The 18,141-nt window shown below is 36.4% G+C and overlaps 1 protein-coding gene across 3 annotated transcripts; it reads right to left on the minus strand.

The window, feature by feature from the left end:
- Window positions 1–10,379: 10,379 nt before the first annotated feature.
- Window positions 10,380–17,931, minus strand: LOC141718264 (polypyrimidine tract-binding protein homolog 1-like). 3 transcript variants are annotated; one of them, XR_012573951.1, is made up of 11 exons: window positions 17,501–17,931; window positions 15,607–15,816; window positions 14,870–14,932; window positions 14,711–14,784; window positions 14,502–14,597; window positions 13,249–13,306; window positions 13,077–13,181; window positions 12,889–12,970; window positions 11,944–12,009; window positions 11,781–11,845; window positions 11,595–11,691 (listed from the first exon to the last, which is right to left on the minus strand). XR_012573951.1 is itself a non-coding variant. In XM_074520646.1 (10 exons), exons 1-10 carry the CDS (start codon window positions 17,681–17,683, stop codon window positions 11,161–11,163), a joined length of 1,515 nt encoding a protein of 504 aa, XP_074376747.1. In that variant the 5' UTR covers window positions 17,684–17,918; the 3' UTR covers window positions 10,380–11,160. The 3 variants fall into 3 exon arrangements, 2 of the variants coding, with proteins under 2 accessions (XP_074376747.1, XP_074376748.1); XM_074520646.1 differs by lacking the exon at window positions 11,781–11,845 and having other exon boundaries at window positions 10,380–11,691; window positions 11,897–12,009; window positions 17,501–17,918; XM_074520647.1 differs by lacking the exon at window positions 11,781–11,845.
- Between the last annotated feature and the right edge of the window lie 210 nt (window positions 17,932–18,141).

An 18,141-nucleotide genomic window follows, 5' to 3' on the forward strand; every position in this document is an offset into this window, starting at 1 on the left:
TCCTTAAACTGTTTTGTGCATGACTTTTGCACCCGAACACTAACTACCATGAACTGACCATTGCCATGATTAGATAGTTCATGTTTCAAGCTTCGTTTTGATATGTAGTTCGTTCGATTCCGATGCACGGTTTAGGAGAAACGACCGTTTTAAGTAACGGTGTTTCGCGAACGAACCTTTACCCCTCGCCTTACTTTGAAACCTTGGTTAAGGCCCTTAAATGACTAATCGGAGCATGAAACATTTATGTAGAGTGTGTTAGGCAGTTGATAAGACACTCGCGAAGGAATCGCCTTAAAACTCGTAAAGGTTAAATTATTAAAAATGGTGGAGCCGAGGGTACCCGGGTGACTTAAGCGAATCAGTGAGCGCAAAACAAGCGTTAGAGTCTAAGTTAGTTAAAGTATAGATTTACAAGTGACTTTGGTTTAATTCCAACTTACTTGTTGCTTATAGGTTACCAGACTCGTCCCGAGCCATTCGTAACCCCCAGTCGCTCAGGCAAGTATTCTATCCGTTATACTGTTGTTGTGATGAATACACTTGTATATGCATTATCTTGCGATAGATGCATGTTGGTTATTTAGCAAATTCTTGCGATATATTGTAGCATGTGATATGGTATATATGCATGCCTGTTTCATATTCTTGAAATATATATCTGTTGGTTCAGTTGATAATACCTATGCTAGAGGATAGCGGTAACTTGCATATACCCTTAGTATAGGGACCCAAAAGGTGAAAATATTTTCTAAAACCGGGAGTCGATGTTCCCGAGTATATTATATATATATATATTTATTTATATATATATATATATATATGGATATAGTTTTTAAAACTATTAATCGAATAAGGTTTATTCGATAACTTTAACTTTATTTTATTATTGAATATTATTTTGAATATTCATTCGAGGACTTATGACTCCTTTTACTTTATTAATGAATATTATTTTGAATATTATTCGAAGGCGTATGACTCCTTTTATTTATTTATCTGAATATTATTTGAATATTCATTCAAGGGCTTATGACTCTTTTATATTATTTATTGAATATTATTTGAATATTCATTCGAAGGTTTATGACTCAGTTTATATTATTTAATGAATATTTTTGAATATTCATTTGAGGATCTATGACTCCGATTATTTGCTGAAATATATTCTTTATTTTATTAAAGAATAAGGTGTAAATAATCAAACTTATTTTCGATTATTCAAATAAAGATAATACTTTCATATAAGTATAGCTTTGGTTAATTAATACTCGTTTCAAGTATAAATTTTAATACTTCTACTTCAATTATTTTTATAAAGACTATTCTTTATGGGAATATTATTTAATTAATAATATTCAGATATTTTCTAATATTCTGGGGACTGATTTACTTCATTAAATCAGCCTTACTCCAAACACTCTTTAAAGTGTTTTCGAGTCTTCAAAATGATTTTTAAAAGTCAGAGCGGATCCCAAAACTCATTTTTATATTTAAGATCTTCCTTTTTAAAGGGGATTTAAATACTCGCTCAAAACCTGGGGAATCCGGCTCTGTGGTGTATTTTATATTCGCAACGAGGTTGCAGATTTGGTAAATGAATTGATTACTTGCCCAACGTTCGGGAAGTAAGCCCATCTCATTGAGTCGGCATAAGCGACAGGCCGGGGTACGGTCTATTATTGTGTAAGTGGCTGGGTGGCAGTCCATCAACGCGTGAGGGGCCGGGGTACGGTCTAGCGCGAGGTCCTAATGCGGCCAGGGTGATGACCGGTGAGGAATTCATCCATCTACAGTAGAAAAGGTTACTTATTGGTATCTTTGCCTGATCAGCGAGATATCGGGTTTATGCCAAAATTCTTTTCCTTTCCAAAATTCATTGGATGTTTCAAACTCTGTTCATACTTTGCATAACAGAGGTTCCAGGAAATGTTTAAAGGGATATATATATATGTGGATATATATATATCGGGACTAAATAAAGTATCTCATAACTTTTTCATTCAATAATATTTCAAAGATTGAATCTATTCAAGTCTTATCTTGTGGTCTCATCAGTGGGATGAACTTTTGAAATTGATTATAACTTGAACGGTGGTAGTTCAAGTAGTATTTGGGAATGATATAAGTGTAGTGAAGTATTTGGTAACTTCATCTTTTAAACTTATATCTAATTAATAATTGTCTTATGAATGACAAAGATTTTCAGAAAAACGTTGAGACAAGGTTAGATATATGAGATCACCTTGCAACGATATTTTTTTATATACAGTTATACACTGGGACTTTGTGTATATTATGCATGGAAGAGGACTTCCAATATTTTGAAAAGTATATATGTATATATATATACTGAATATTTTACGACTTCATCGCATTAAGTTATCAACTTGGTTCATTTCTTTTGACCAAGACTTTCATGAGTACTATGAGAAGGCTCATATACTAGTAAGTATATACTAGTAATTATCTTACACACGATAAAAGATTCTAGTAAGTATCCATTTAGATACTTATATTATTGTTATCACTATATATTATCTTGCGAGCTGTAAGGCTCACTCTTGCTTTATTTCTTCATCACACAACAACAGTTAGGAAAGATGGCCAGACTCCAGCAGACCCAGCGCAAGCGCGTGGGAAGCGTCCCGCGTCTTCCCGATGATGTTGTGGCTGCTATAGCTGCAGAGGTAGATCTATTGGTAGATCAGGCATTCTATTTTTGAGAATCAATTATGTATAATTATAACTTGTGGCAGATAATGGCAATTAACTGTAAATTTATCAAGTAATCATTTTGGGTTGTAATAATTTTAAATTGTGGATTCAAAGACTTGTACTTATTTCAATTTCATCTCTGAGACTATAACGGGTTGTGGTGTGTGTTAGTGTGGGGTCACAGCATAAGGTTATTATTATTAATTAAGTGAAGTGATATTGTGGAAAGAAAGACCGTGACGACCCGGATCCCCGACCCCGGATCTGGGGGTGTTACAATTGGCTCACAAGATACCCCTTTAGGCTTCTATTGGCCAGAGATGATGGCTGATGCCAAAGGGTATGTGAAGAAGTGTGATCGTTGTCAGAAATATGCACTTGTCATTCGACAACCCCCCGAGATGTTAACCTCCATCAACTCTCCCATCCCCTTTGCCATGTGGGGAATGGATATACTTGGGCATTTTCCCATGGCCACGGCACAAAGGAAGATCATGATTGTAGCCATTGATTATTTTACTAAATGGATTGAAGCCAAGCCTTTGGCCAAGATCACGACTAAGAAAGTTGCACAATTCCAGTGGGAAAACATTATGTGTCGATATGGAATTCCCCGTATCCTAGTCACTGATAATGTACCACAGTTCAGCAATGAGGAATTCAAGAAGTATTGTGAGGAGAATGAAATTAAGTTATGATTTACCTCTGTGGCTCACCCGCAAGCCAATGGGCAAGCGGAAGTGGCGAATCGAATAATCCTGGATGGACTAAAGAAGAGAATCGAGAAGTCAATGAATAATTAGGTGGATGAAATACTCCCGATTCTATGGGCCTATAAGACTACTTGTAGAGTCACAACTGGAGCAACTCCCTTCATGTTAGCATATGGGGCAGAAGCGGTTGTTCCTATGGAGATATCACATTCATCTCCAAGAATCCAAGCTTTTAATGCTGAAGAAAATGAGGAAGGGCAGAGATTAGCCATGGATCTAATTGATGAAGTACGAGATGAGGCGCATGCAAAGATAGTGGAATATCATAAAAAGGCTTCGCTCTACTACAACCTAAGGGTTAAGGAAAGGTTCTTCAAGCATGGTGACTTGGTTCTGAGGAGGGTGGAAGCTTCCGGTGTTGGGTAGAAAGGGAAACTGGCCCCAAATTGGGAAGGACCATACAAGGTCAAAAGTGTTCAAGGAAGAGGAACCTACAAGCTGGAGACTATGGATGGTTTTGAAGTCCCAAGAACATGGCACGCGCAAAACCTGAAGGTTTACTATGTATAAAATGGTTGAGCATGATTCTCACTTATCGAGATGACAATTAGGTTTAAAAGCACCTTGAAGCTTTACTTGCTTAGGATTTTTATAAATTTGATAGAAGATATGTTTTAGTTTTATCAGGGTTGAACCCATCTCATGTAAGGTGTCGAAAATACCAAGTTATAATGAAAAATGTTCAGTTTGATCTAGCTTGTTGGATTGTTATATTGTGAAGGACAAAACCAAGTAATAAACTTGAGTTCGGAAACTCGGAAAGTTGGGCTATGTTTGAATCACTAAGCAAAATGAGTAAAAACATCCAAAGTCAATTACAAAGTTTGAAAATGTCTGAAGAAGAAAAATACATAACGCAAAAAAGTTAGGCCTTAGAAGGCTCGGATTCTTCGGAGCCACTGTCTGAAGTCTCCTCGGATGTCTCCTGAGTTGGTCCCTCGGAAGTTTCTTCAGAAGTATCCGCGGAGGTCTCCTCGGAACTACCCTCAGACGCCTCAGATGCCTTTGGGGATGCTGGTTTTGGAGGTTCTTCCACCCTGACCTTCTTTACAATAGGCTCGGCCTCTTCCTCAGAAGAAGATTCCCCCTCTCCAGAGCTGGACTCAGGCTCCTTCCTCTTCTGGCCTTGGCCATGGCTTTCTGATGGCGCTCTGACTGGGGACGCTGAAGTACCCTCCTTAATAAGATCAGCTAGCTTGTCAGCAACACCTCCAAGTGTGGGGACCTTTACAGGACAAGGGAAGGGAGCTTGCTCAAGAATTTCAGGAAACTCGTCCTGGATAGCCTCTACCGCAGCGTCCCAGCCTTTCTTATAGCTAACCGGGTGAAGAAGGGCGTCATGCTTCTCCATTAAGTCTTTAAACTCCTGTGTGTCCATCCAGGCGTCGAAGGTTTTGTCCTTTTGAGCCTTAAGGATCACTATCTCAGCACGAGCCATTTCCAGGTCAGAGGTGGAAGAGGCAAGTTGGGCCTTGAGTTGTTCAATTTCTTGGTTGGCCTCTTCCAATTTTTTGGTCGTATCCTCTAGGCCAACCTTCCAAGTCTTAGCTTGATGAAGCGCCCCTTGAAAATGGACGTTCGCCTGCAAGCGATGAAGAAGAAATGAGAAGGAAGATCACGAAAAAAGGTTATAGTAATAAAAAAGGAGAAAAGAAGTATACCGTCACCAGAGCCTAAGCACTAAAAAGCTCATTAGCCTCCAAGTCTTGTTAGAGGACAAAATCTTGGTAGTCTACCGGGGAAATAGATCGAATTGACCATTCTTTGGTCTATTTAGTGTTGCCAACGATCGTGTCTTTTCCCCGAATACCCCATGCAGGTTGAAAGAAGGCCCATGGCTTCTGTTTGATACGCAGGGGTTGGTTGGGGCCTTCTTCGTCCCCGTCTCTTATTTGAAGTAAGAACTCAGGGAAGCGATCACCGAGGCGCGGGTCCTTGAAGACCTTTCCTCCACGCTTCATCCTGGTCGTTTCCAGGTCCCTAGGCTTGGTAGCCTCTTCAATCCTCTCAGCCACTCCAAGAATTAAACAAAAAGTAAATTGAGAAAATAGTAAAGTAAAAAGGTGGGAAAACCGAAAACAACTAGGAAGGGAAGAAAACGTACCTTGTTTAGGAACGGGAGAAAGGTCACGCTCCACAAGAACGGTCTCTCTGATGAGATCCCAAGAGTGTGATGTCCCATTATCCTGGGTAAGAAGGTTGAAGGCCCTGGTCTCCTCCTTAGTTAAAATAATATCGTTTGGGCTCTCATCTACGGCTTGCCCAAAGGACGAGCGAAAGAAAGTCCCCAGTCGCCTCCTTCTCAGAGGATATAGAGAGATTCTTTTTTCCACCCCAAGTTGTTGTCAGGGATAGATTTCCCATTCACTATATGAGGGACAGTGGGTGATGGTTCAAAGAAACCCACCCCGAATTCTTGTCAGGGCTGTTCTTGAACTGAAAAAAATTTCTGAACACGGCGACCGAAGTAGGGACGTTGTGCTTGGCGCATTGCGATAAATAGAAAACAATCAACCTCCAAGAGTTTGGAGGGAGTTGGCAAGGGCTGATGCCCAAATCAGCTAGTAAAACCGGAATAAAAGGATGAAAAGGGAGTCTAATACCTGCCTTTAAGGTGTCCCTAAAAACACATAAAGCGTCTTTCTTCCAGTGGCAGGCCCTGTCGGCCGGACCCGCAAGAACCAACTTTAAGGGCTCCTTGATCTTGAAGAAAAATCTCATCTTTTCCAACTCCTTTGGATCCCGGAAAATATTAACATGATCAAAAGCATCCAGGTGAGCGTCGGACGGGTACTCGTCTCCTCGACTGTTAATAATATCAATCAAGGAAGTGTACCTTGATCGAATGGGGAACTCATTGGACTTCTTGGCCACATTCATTTTAGCCAAACGGGTCATTCTCTTATCTGCCATCTAAGAAAGAGCAAAAAAAGATAGCAGATTTAGTCATAAATCAAAATATATAAAAATGAGAAAAGCAAAAATAATGCAAGAAATATACCTGCGAATTTGTAAAAGCCGGAAGAGAAAGCGAGCAAAGGCTTAGAAGACTCTGAAAAAGACCTTGGGTTTTTTAAAGGAGAAGAAGAGAGCTCAAGAAGTAAGAAATGATAAGTGAGGAAAAATGACTCACTTCACTTTCTTATATGGGCAGCCAAAGAGAAGATGAAAAGGCGAAAAGAGGCCCTTTAGGTTGAAAGCACAAAGACAAAGCCCAATTCTGGAACTTTCCAGAATATTCCAGAGTATCCTTGATAAAATTTAAATAGGATTTGGAAAAATAGAGGCCCAAATCAAGGCCCAAATCCAAATAGGATTTGGAAAAATAGAGGCCCAAATCAAGGCCCAAATCCAAATAGGATTTGGAAAAATAGAGTCCCAATTCAGAGCCTAAATCCAAGTTGGATTAGGAAAAGCCCAATAAAGCCAACTCATTCAAGTAGACCAGGATTCAGGTCGAAATCCTGGTCGTGAATTCTGTTCGAATATTCGAACAGGAGCCAGAAAAACACCCGCCTAATAGACAAGGATTGAGGTCGAGTTTGAGCTCGTGAATCCTGTTCGGATTCTTTCGAACAGGAGCCAGAAAAACACCCACCTAATAGGCAAGGATTGAGGTCGAGTTTGAGCTCGTGAATCCTGTTCGAATTTGTTTGAACAGGAGCCAGAAAAACACCCGCTATTTTCGAACAGGAGCCAGAAAAACACCCGCCTAATAGACAAGGATTGAGGTCGTGTTTGAGGTCGTGGATCCTGTTCGAATTCTTTCGAACAGAAGTCAGGAAAAACACCCATCAAAAGACCAGGATTCAGGTCGAAATCCTGGTCGTGGATCAAGCTCGAAATCTTTCGAAAAGGAACAGAAAAAAGGGGTCATGAATTTCGACCAAGACCCAGGTCGTCAACTCGATTAGGATCCAGATCGAAATCCTAGTCGTGAATCCTAGTCGAAGTTTCACGAGCAGGAGTCAAAAGGTGGCATGACCCAGGTCGTCAACTCGACTAGGATCTAGGTCGAAATCTTGGTCGTGAATCTGAGTCGAAGTTACACGAGCGGGAATAAAAAAACGACCCAAAATTCGACCAGGATCCAGGTCGTGAATTCGACTAGGATTCAGGTCGAAATCCTAGTCGAAGTTCTTAGACCAGGATCCAGGAGCTGGCCCAAAATTCGACTAGGATCCAGGTCGAATTTTCGACTAGAATCCTAGTCGAAAAAGTGCTGAAAATCCCAGAAAAATTAGGGAAAATTTGAAAATAATTTCAAAAATTATTTTTGATAGAATATTCTTGAAAAATTAGGAAAAAGTCTCAGAAATTAAGGGAAAATTCCTGAGAAATACCAGAAAATTCCTAAAAAGAGGGAAAAGGTAAGAAAATTATATGGAAATTTTAAAACAACCCTAAAGCCATGTACAAGAAAAATCGTTATAAATGTGTAGGTCGTTCCACACTTTACACCAAAACGATGCCCTGTAAGGGAACGAATGAACTTAACTTCTGCGAAATCTTTTACGGTTTCCCAGAAGTTGGGGGGCAAATGATAGGGAATAAAATAAACCCTGATTACGTAACTAATATCGCATTAATTGTATTAACATTGGGTTGGCAATTAAGCCCATTAAAAGAGGCCCAAGACTCTTGATAAGGGCCCAACAATAGCCTAGGAACATAATTGGTGTTGAAATTAATTAGACCAGATAGTGTCCAATAACAAAGCCCAATTGGAAAGGGCCCAAAACCCTGAATATTAATTAATTTCGTAATTAATTAGTAAAAGAGAAATCAACTGTTAAGATGAGTCCCAATGAGGATATAAATCCTTGTAGATTAGCCCCCAAGGGAGATGATAGGATAAGGAATCAGTTTCCTACTTCCTAGGACTCCAAAGTCCATTCTGATTCTGAGACTTGCTCACCAAGTCTCCTAACCCAAGTCTAATTCAAGGACTCCTAACGCCTATATAAGGGGTCTCACCCCCACCAATCAAGAACTACGTTTTTTGTCTTAATTCTCTAGATTACAGAGATACGTAGGCATCTCGTAAAGACATAGTTAAGCTATGAAACACGAGAGCAGCCATTAAAGGCCTTGAGCTCCCGAACCTTAGTAATAATACAGCAATTAATAGACCCTGATTTTTAATCCATAACAAATAGGATACGAATTGTACTTAGTCTAATATAAATTTGATTTATCTCGGATCAGTGGTTTATATTATTTTATTTTAGCCAGATGCCCAATACACCAACCAAATCAAACTAATTATTTTTAGTTTAATTTTAATTTTTTTTAAGTGTGGATCAATAATATAATTTTGTTTTAAACTGAATAATTAGTATATTTTATTTTATTTTTATTGGTTGAATTGTATTTTTATTTTAGTTTTGTGTTAGTCTAAATCAATTGTATAATGTATTTTTTTATCGTGGATAAATAAAATATATTATTTTGTTTATCCAAGTTCATTTGTATAATTTTTTTAGTATTATTATGTTATCTTTAGCCTAATTCACATGACATATCAACTAAATTTTAATAGTTATATTTAGTTTGCTTATTAATTTAGCCTGAAGTAACAAATTAGAATAATATAGAACTCGATATGAATTAAAATATAAATTGGTAGAAGAAATTGAATTTAATATAAATTATAATAATATAAAGTTCGATATTAAATAGAATTGAAATTGGTAAAACAATAGAGAAAGTTGACTTCAATACCAATTAGAATAGAATTGATCAACTCAATAATTATAATTGAAATATTTAAGTAAGGGTAATTAAGTATTTTCACCAAGTACCGACCGACCGACTATCAAACTTTTAATATTTCGTCTATTATAATATAGTATAGATAATATGTCTTGTTATAAGCGAATTTTTATAAATACAAAAAAGCTAAAGATATTTGAATATGGAAATCTGTAATGTTGTTAAATTAACTTTTTATAAATTGTCCTTAAAAAGAGCTTTAGGATATTCTTTGTCCATCTTAAATTTGTACATTGACGATCCTTAAATAAATCATAAATATTAGGTTTCAGGTTGTGGTTCAGACAAGAATCGTTTAAAATCAGTCCATAAAATTGTAAAGCATATGTAAACATGCAAAAATACTTCACGAGGAAATTTTATTTTTCGATATTTCTCAGATTAAGGATTAAGCAAGTTTATAATAATGTAAAATTAAAGTTTAAAATAATAAATATTTTGATCTAAAAAAATGAAGGGAGATTCACGACAAATCCATGTACCAAATCATTTAGGGGTGTATTCAATTGAGATTTTGAAGGATTTTTATGGATTTTAGAAATAATGGGGTATTCAATTTGGATTTGAAATAATCCTTTAAAATCTGAAGGTATTCAACAAGGATTGGAAAAAGTCTTTTAAAATCTAAGTGTATTCAATTTAGATTTAAAAAAATCAATCAAAATTTGGTGGTATTCAATTTGGATTTTAAAAAATCCATCAAAATCTGATGGTATTCAAAAGTGAAAAGTCCATGGATTTTCTTTTATTTAAAAAAGTTGTGGAATTTGATGGATTTGCTAGTACATTTTTAATATTTTGAAATCTCTTCAAAATACATGAGATTTTGATGGATTTCTAAAAAACTCCACAAAATCTGCAAAACTCTACAAAATTTTGGATCAACTCCATCAAAATCCACAAAGAATTAAAATCAACGAAAATCTTTTAAAATCCATAAATTATTAACAATCCTTTAAAATCTGAAATGAATACACTCCCTTATTACCATGTACCAAATCATTTTTAAAGAATCTCCCTAACTATAAAATTGAAAATTTTCATCATTACACCTCACAAAAAAAAACATGTAATAAAATCTTAAAAAATTATACTCTATATGAGGAAGAATAATTAAATTAATAATGATGGGATTTTTATTCCTATATAATAATCTCGCAATTACAGTTGACCCAAAACAAATATGACCTCCGAGTAGACAATTGGCCCGAAATAAATTTGGACTCCCGAGTACACGACAACCAAACTGAAACAAACATAGAAGTTAAAAACAATGGTAAAATGAAAAGCATCAGGTATCAGTATTCCCCTCAGGAAAAACATTGCAATTTCTTTTTGAGATATATTACAATCTCGCTTTGCTTTGCCAGTACTCTCACGTCGCGCGAGGGGTGCAACAGGAGATGGGTAAAAGAATGCTTTTAATACTTTTCCAATTTCCCAGCTCTTAATAATATGACTGCGCAACCGGATAACACACGGCTCAGGTTTAAGTGAGCTAAAATATATCTTCCTAAAATGAGGCTAAAGAGCATCAACATCACCAACAACCTTCCCCATGGAAAGAGTATTGCAATTTCTTTTGAGAATAATGAAAAGAATTGTTGACTTCGGTGAAGAACAAGCCCCCTTCAACCCCCACTCCCCGATATCTACCCCAAAAGAATTATGATTAAAAAAATTGCTTTCTAGTCCCCGTCACTTGAAATTGAGACTTCAGAAACATAATGATCACACCACTAAAATTTGAATAGAACACAGTACAATTTGCCATCCACTACTTGATGTTTACAAGGATGTTCACACATATCCTTGGTTGTACACCAATGGACTGTAAATAGAAGAAACACAATTTAAGGAATTCAAGTCTACTGAACAGCACCGATACAACTTACTATCTGTAGTAAGGTGGGTGGTGACCATGTGGGGAAGAACTATCATGTTGCATATTTAACTGATTCCCATGCAGAACCCCACTTGCTGAAGAACTAGGATTAATTTGGCTGCTGTGTCCAAGGGGTGAGGAACCAGTGGGGGAGGCCATGGGATTATAAACCTGGCCAGGGGGAGGCACGTATGTTTGTCCAGGTACTGTGGTGGGGCCTGAAACAAAGGAGGGTCGGTTAAGCTGCATGGCTGGATCCCAAGATGGAGTTTGTCCAGGGGGGCCCTGCCCGTGAGGTCCGTGGCCCGGAGGTCCTTGACCGGGAGGTCCTTGCCCGGCAGTCCCGTGGCCAGGAGGCCCGTGACCAGGAGGTCCTTGCCCGGGAGGTCCTTGAGGCTGCCCATAACTGATACTAGAAAATTCGCTCCCAGTAAAGACAGGAGCAGCATGAGGATTCTGCCATACTGTTGCTCCAGCAGGAATACCAGAAGCAAAACCAGAGTCTGGTACTGTATAATCCCTACTTTTGTCGCTGAAGGCCTAGTCAAAGAAAAAATTCCAATCAAATTCAGAATGTGATCCAGCGACAAACAGAACCAAAATTTACAGCAGAACATCGAGAAGCATACACTTTGAGGACAAAAACTTCTACTTGATCAAATGGTTCTTCCAATGAATGACTTTAATTATGCCTCTACAATTTTTACATCAAGCATTTATTTTTATAAAACAAACTTTTATATACCTTTACATTGAGATCAGTATGACGAGAGTATGATATATGAAGCTTACAGTAGCCACCATCATATATGCAGTGTCCCTCTAGAGCATCTTTAGCTACAGCAGCAGTGTTGATATCTGAAACAGAACAAGATACATAACTGTTTACATGGCAGACTACGTTCACGTCTTATGCGTCTTTATCACAATCGAAATGCAATACAAATTAAATTAAAGAACAATCCGAAGCGAGGCAAAACCAACCACCAGATTTAACCAACAAAAGAAATTATAGGAAGAACTGTGCAAGAAAGACAGAAATAAAGACAATTAATCTAGCATGAAAAAAATCTTATATAGGAAGGCATCTTCTTACATCTAACTTTAACATGGGTAATGGAAATACACCATTTGCACAGTAGAACATGAAGATTTTGCACTTCAAGAAAAGGAACATATGAAATATTAATGCAAGTTTTTTGTCGAAAAAAGCCTATTACTAAAGATCGGGTTTGGTCGGAAAAAACCTTGCTCGTCAGAAATAACAAGTCGCTGCTTGACCTTTCCCAGGTAGTAGTCAATTGAATAACAACGATCAAAACACTAAAAGTGTTCAGTTTTCAGCACTGTCAGCATGACACATGATGCAGGTGATGCATTTCCTCTAACAAGTTTGCTATTCAAATGGATCAACACCAAAGCTAAATAACCTCCCATTTTCATAGATCTAGGCATTATTATGTCATTAAGATATCAAAGAATATTTTATTAAAAATCATTGTCATGCCTTACGAAATTGAATACATATTCATATTCTCATTCTACTTGCAATACTAATGCAAAGTTATAAAGCAATTACTTGTCTCCAAGATAAAACAAAAAAACAAGAACTATGTCACAAATGTAAATTTAATAGCTCCAGTTACTATTAGCACCAATGCAATTGATACCATGTTAGTAGCCCGACAACATAAGTAACCGTTTCAGTTTTTACTAATTTAAACAGAAAACACGAACCAGGATACTGAATTAGAGCCTGAGTTGTCCCGTTCTTCTCGAATATAGCAATTTTCTGAACCGTGCCAAATGCTGAGAATACCTGAATAGAAGACAATTAAAAATAAGATTGAGATAAAGAGAACCAATACACCTACGCAGGATTTAAGTTTGTTAGCTTGTAAAGGGAAAAGACAAGTATTCATTACCGTGTTAAGAACATCTACGGTGACATCATAGATCCTATTTTCAATTGAGGCAAGAAGTACATTACTCTCCGGTTCTTTTTTCTTTCCGTCAGGACCTACAACAGGCTGAAATGTATTTCCAGTCAGTGATAGTTAAACCGCTTAGACAAATTGACGAGAAACAGAAACATGCCTGGACAAATCCCTCGATTGCAGTTGCATTAACAGGAAGGTATGGATTTGTATAGTCCCTGTAAGATGAGAAAATGAATTATAAATGCCAAAACAGGTAAGCGGTATTAAAAACTAGCAAACTAATGACTCGAAAAAGAAAGAATTCACACTATAATTTAGCAAATGCCTCCCCCAGGCCTCTCAATCTATTTCTTTACGAGTTTATCAAAGTTTGTGGTGACATAATTAAGCAGTGATGTAAAACAATACATGAATGAAGAAAAATTACATATGCTACAAACTACTTTCACCTATTCACGGAGTCCAGTAATTAGTCAAGACAGAAAACAACTTAGAGTAACAATCTTCAAGATTAACGGAAGAAATCATTTAAAATTTTAAATAAACACCAGATCATGGCATTTATCATATATACATATATATCAATCTCCAAGATCTACGAAAAAAGGACAGAAAACAACTTGTAGTAACAATCTTCAAGATTTACAGAAGAAATCATTTAAAATTTTAAATAAACACCAGATCATGGCATTTATCATATATACATATATATCAATCTCCAAGATCTACGAAAAAAGTCAATTAAATTTTTTGATAAACAACAGATCATGACATTTATCAAATGATATAGCACATTGGTTAATAAGCTAGCAGTGATTCTAATAAGATGGGTGTTACAATTAATTGGCACACAAACACAGATGTTCATATTTGGAATACAACTGTTCACATTAATACAAAATAGTAATATATATATATGATAATTATACAAAGAGAAAATAGAATACTTTTCAATATCTGGTAATATTATTTAATTATCACATGACGTGTAATTAGTGAAGCTAGAAACAGAAATTAATTAAAGGTCGTGTCAAGCTTAGTGTTGAAGAAACTCGTTCAAGAAGCATGCAGGGCAGAAAGTCAATGTCCCTTCCACAAGGTAAATACTACAACCAAACCAACTATAAACTCGTTTTGTTAAATAGAATGGTGAGGACGGCTCATCGAAAGGCTGATACACACTTAAACCATCAACTAGGGTGTCAACTAGGGTGCAGGTACAGTCAGGCAATAAGATCAAGAAAATTACTAAGTGGACATGAAAAACAAATCTGTTTTAGCTGGAGCTTCCCTAACCCCTAGCAAGACCTCAACTGCAAAAATGAGAACGCACTGGCATAATACTTTAATAGGCAAGCATAAGACCTACTAAATACACGAAATATAGTGGCCGAGTGAATTCAGCATTACCGGCTACGGTGAGATTGGAACTTGATGTTTAGATCAGTGTGAGCTGAATATGAGATGCGCAGATTGCAAGAACCAACATGTTCTGGAAGCAAGTACCTGGCAATTTTGAGGTAAATTTTTGTTCTTGTCAAGCAAACAGATAATAGAATTTGCTTGTTAGTTAAATGAAAACAGAAGCAGAATGGATCATTATAAAAAATGTTGCTTGCCTTGGAATACTTCTGCCATCTAAAGCTTCCCTTGCTGAAAGAGCAGTCTCGGCATCAGTAAACTGGATTAGTGCCTGAAAAGATTACAAAAAAAAAAACAATTTTTAGAAAAGGACAATGGAAACAAGTGCAAAGTTTCAAGTCAGAGTAGAATACAACCTGAAACCCTGCTGCCTTTTCAAATGTAGCAATCTTGTGCACAAATCCAAAAGCCGAGAAGACCTGACATTTTTCAATGCACACAATCAATGGGCCAAATAAAAACCACAAGTTAAAATATTAATGTGTGCCCCCAATAATTGAATAAAAAAATACACCACTATGTGGATATTCAGTAATTAAACCAACAATCAGGATAAGTGCAGAATGACACCTGTACATTTAAGCGTCAAGATAGACCATAAAAAGGCGTATGAAGCACATGACAATTTATCCAGACTGTTTCCAACAAAAGAACTAGATAAGAACCATAATCATTCGCATTAAAACTGATCTCAAAGAACATAATCACGAAAGACAATTGATGCACAAAGAAGATTGTGATTTTAATACTTAAAAAAAACAGAATTACAGGTTTTGTAGAAACATGCTTCGGTGAATACAGAGGAGCCTTAAACATTTAAGTGATGAATCAACAAAAAAACTGACCAACTTGACAACTTCAGAAGCACCAATATGTTTAAACTAATAATACAATACATAACTTCCAAGCAGAACATCTACGGAAAGATTGAGGCAATAATTCATACATATAATTTGTCTACATCCATATAAGAGTTAGGAAATCAGTCTACTGACAAGGGATGCTTAAATTATTCCCAAAGTGGGTCACCTAAACAATAGAAGTACGACAAACTACAGAAAGAGGACAGTCCTAGGAAGGCAAGAGGACTCACCAAGTGAATCACATCAATGCTTACATCACCGGCTTCTACACCCTCAATGGTTACCAGCAAGACATTTCCCGGAACATCACCTGGACCCTTGTTGTTGACAATTTCATGTCTGTTTGAATATTGTATATAAACATGTTTACCCCGAATAGATGCAGGTTCTGATGATGAAGCATAATATGAAACCATATTAATGGCCTGGTTAAGATCTACCTGCATTACAAAGTAAATTAAGTTGTCATCAGCTTGTTGTATCCCTACATAACTTATTGTCATAATCTACAAATTAAAAGCTTAATAAAACACATGCAATCATAAACCAAGTACATACTACGTGAACACAAAAGGAGAAAGTATTAATACATTAATCAGAAGATTATTTTGCAATCATAGAAATGTAAAGCATCTTAACCAATGTTACATAGTACGGGGTTCGATTCAAGACGTGGTACGGAAACTAGTACGTGGGGCATTACCTTGGATGAACCCGGGACAGTGGAATGTTTGGGTACGATGGAACATACGGGTACGAGGAAACGTATCGATACAATATCTATTTAATTTAATTATTATTATACGATAATTCAAATATTATGGAATAAAAAATAAAGTTATTATATAATAAATATTATCAATAAAATAAGGCTTGAACATAGTTTCCAACACAATGTTTATGTAATATAGATTTTGTAATAAAATTTTAAATTTTAAAATAGTACTGTACATAGGTGTGTGTGTGTGTGTATCAGCTGTTAGCACTATGCATATGCACTACATCCCTACCCTACATACAGTGATAGCAACAGTCAAAGTCAAACAGAAGTAGTTAAAACCCCTGAGGTTGAACTCACGGGAATTACCTGAGGCTAGGCGATTTTAGAGTGTAAATTAGATGTGGCATTTTTGTAAATATAGACAACTTCCTGTAATTACAATTGTGCCCTTGTATTTTTGTATGGGAATTCTAATTAACCTCAGGTAAATTACCTAAGGATGACCTCAGGAACATGAAACCCTTATTTTACAATACATAAGTGGTAAACAGCTCTCCACAATTTCTTTTTTTAAATGACAGTTGTCCACCTTTATTATTACAAAATATACATACAACTATATACATCTGATTTTATGCAAACTCAGTTTGTGGCCGCCGTCCCTTTCTTCTTCCTCTCTTTTCCTTCTCCATTTTTTATTCTTTTTTTCTTTTTCTCTTCTTCTACCATTTTATTACTTGTTACAACTACAAATTTGCTTCATATCAGAAGAACCCGTCAGTTCGTCACTACGAACGATGTGAGACGCGTTTGTTCCGGGATCGGGTTCGAGCGATCTGGTTCGCAAACGAGGCTACGTCTCGCATTCCTTGTATCTATGATCTTAACTAGCAGTTAAATTTAATCAGACATAAACGGTAATACGAACTCACACAAATCTATTACCACTATATTCCAAACACTTATCCCAAAACCAAAGAGGCATCCGATCCTTTCTATCAATAAATATTTCATATACTCCATTTGTACATCTATTTACAACATAAATACTATAATTCCAAGGCTACATTGCAACTATAATATGCATAGCATAAACCGACGGATCCACCAATTCATCAATTCGGTAATAACAAAATTAACTAAAAGTCAAATGCACGCAATTGCGATCCCTAAACTTAAATGGATACATAAAATACAATTTTAACTGCCTAAAATGCATTATAAATTATAATTATCTTCATCCTTAACTTAAACGCAACTAAAATCCACACCGTAAAAGCGACAAACAAACCTATCAATAATTCAGTGTAACAGAATTAGCTATAACGAACTCACATACACGCACGCAATCGAGATCCCTAATTTAAACCACCACAAAATGGAGAAATAAAGCAAATACTTACAAATTCGACGAAGGCTTGATTGCGATTAGCGCCGACATTACACTTGGTGTTAACAATCTTGCCAAAAGGCTTACAAAGCTCAACGAGCTCTTCTTCAATACACTCCCAAGGCAAGTTACGCAAGTGAAGCACCTTCGATGGCGTCTGTGTGTATCGAAATTGAGGCTGATTTGAATTCGACATGGCTTAATTTGATTAAATTAGGGTTTTTAAGATTGGGGGAGATGTATTTGATGGATGAGTGGTGAGGAATTAGGGTTTATTGTATATGTATTGTGGTGGTGACAGAGGAGAGGTTCACGTTTAGTGATAAACGCTTTTGTACTGTCAATCACTGGATTTGTGTACTCGATTTGGTTTATACAAAAGATAATTATGAGCTTTTAAAAAGTAACATTAGATTTTTTAATCGGTGAAGCAATTTGGGAAAAATAATTTGGAAAAAGAAACAGGAGAAGTGGAGAACGAAGATTAAACTGTAAAAATATAGGAGAGGAAAAAAGAGAAAATATAAAATTTGGAAAAAAAACACTATTTAGATAAAGGAAACTAAAATAAGTTTTACCAATTTTTAAAAATATTAGATAAATTATTTCCTTGCTAATATAAATTCAGGAACCACGTAAAAGAAACTAGGATAT

This window comes from Apium graveolens, chromosome 4 (genome assembly GCF_009905375.1).
Source record: "Apium graveolens cultivar Ventura chromosome 4, ASM990537v1, whole genome shotgun sequence".
Classification (NCBI taxonomy): Eukaryota; Viridiplantae; Streptophyta; class Magnoliopsida; order Apiales; family Apiaceae; genus Apium; species Apium graveolens.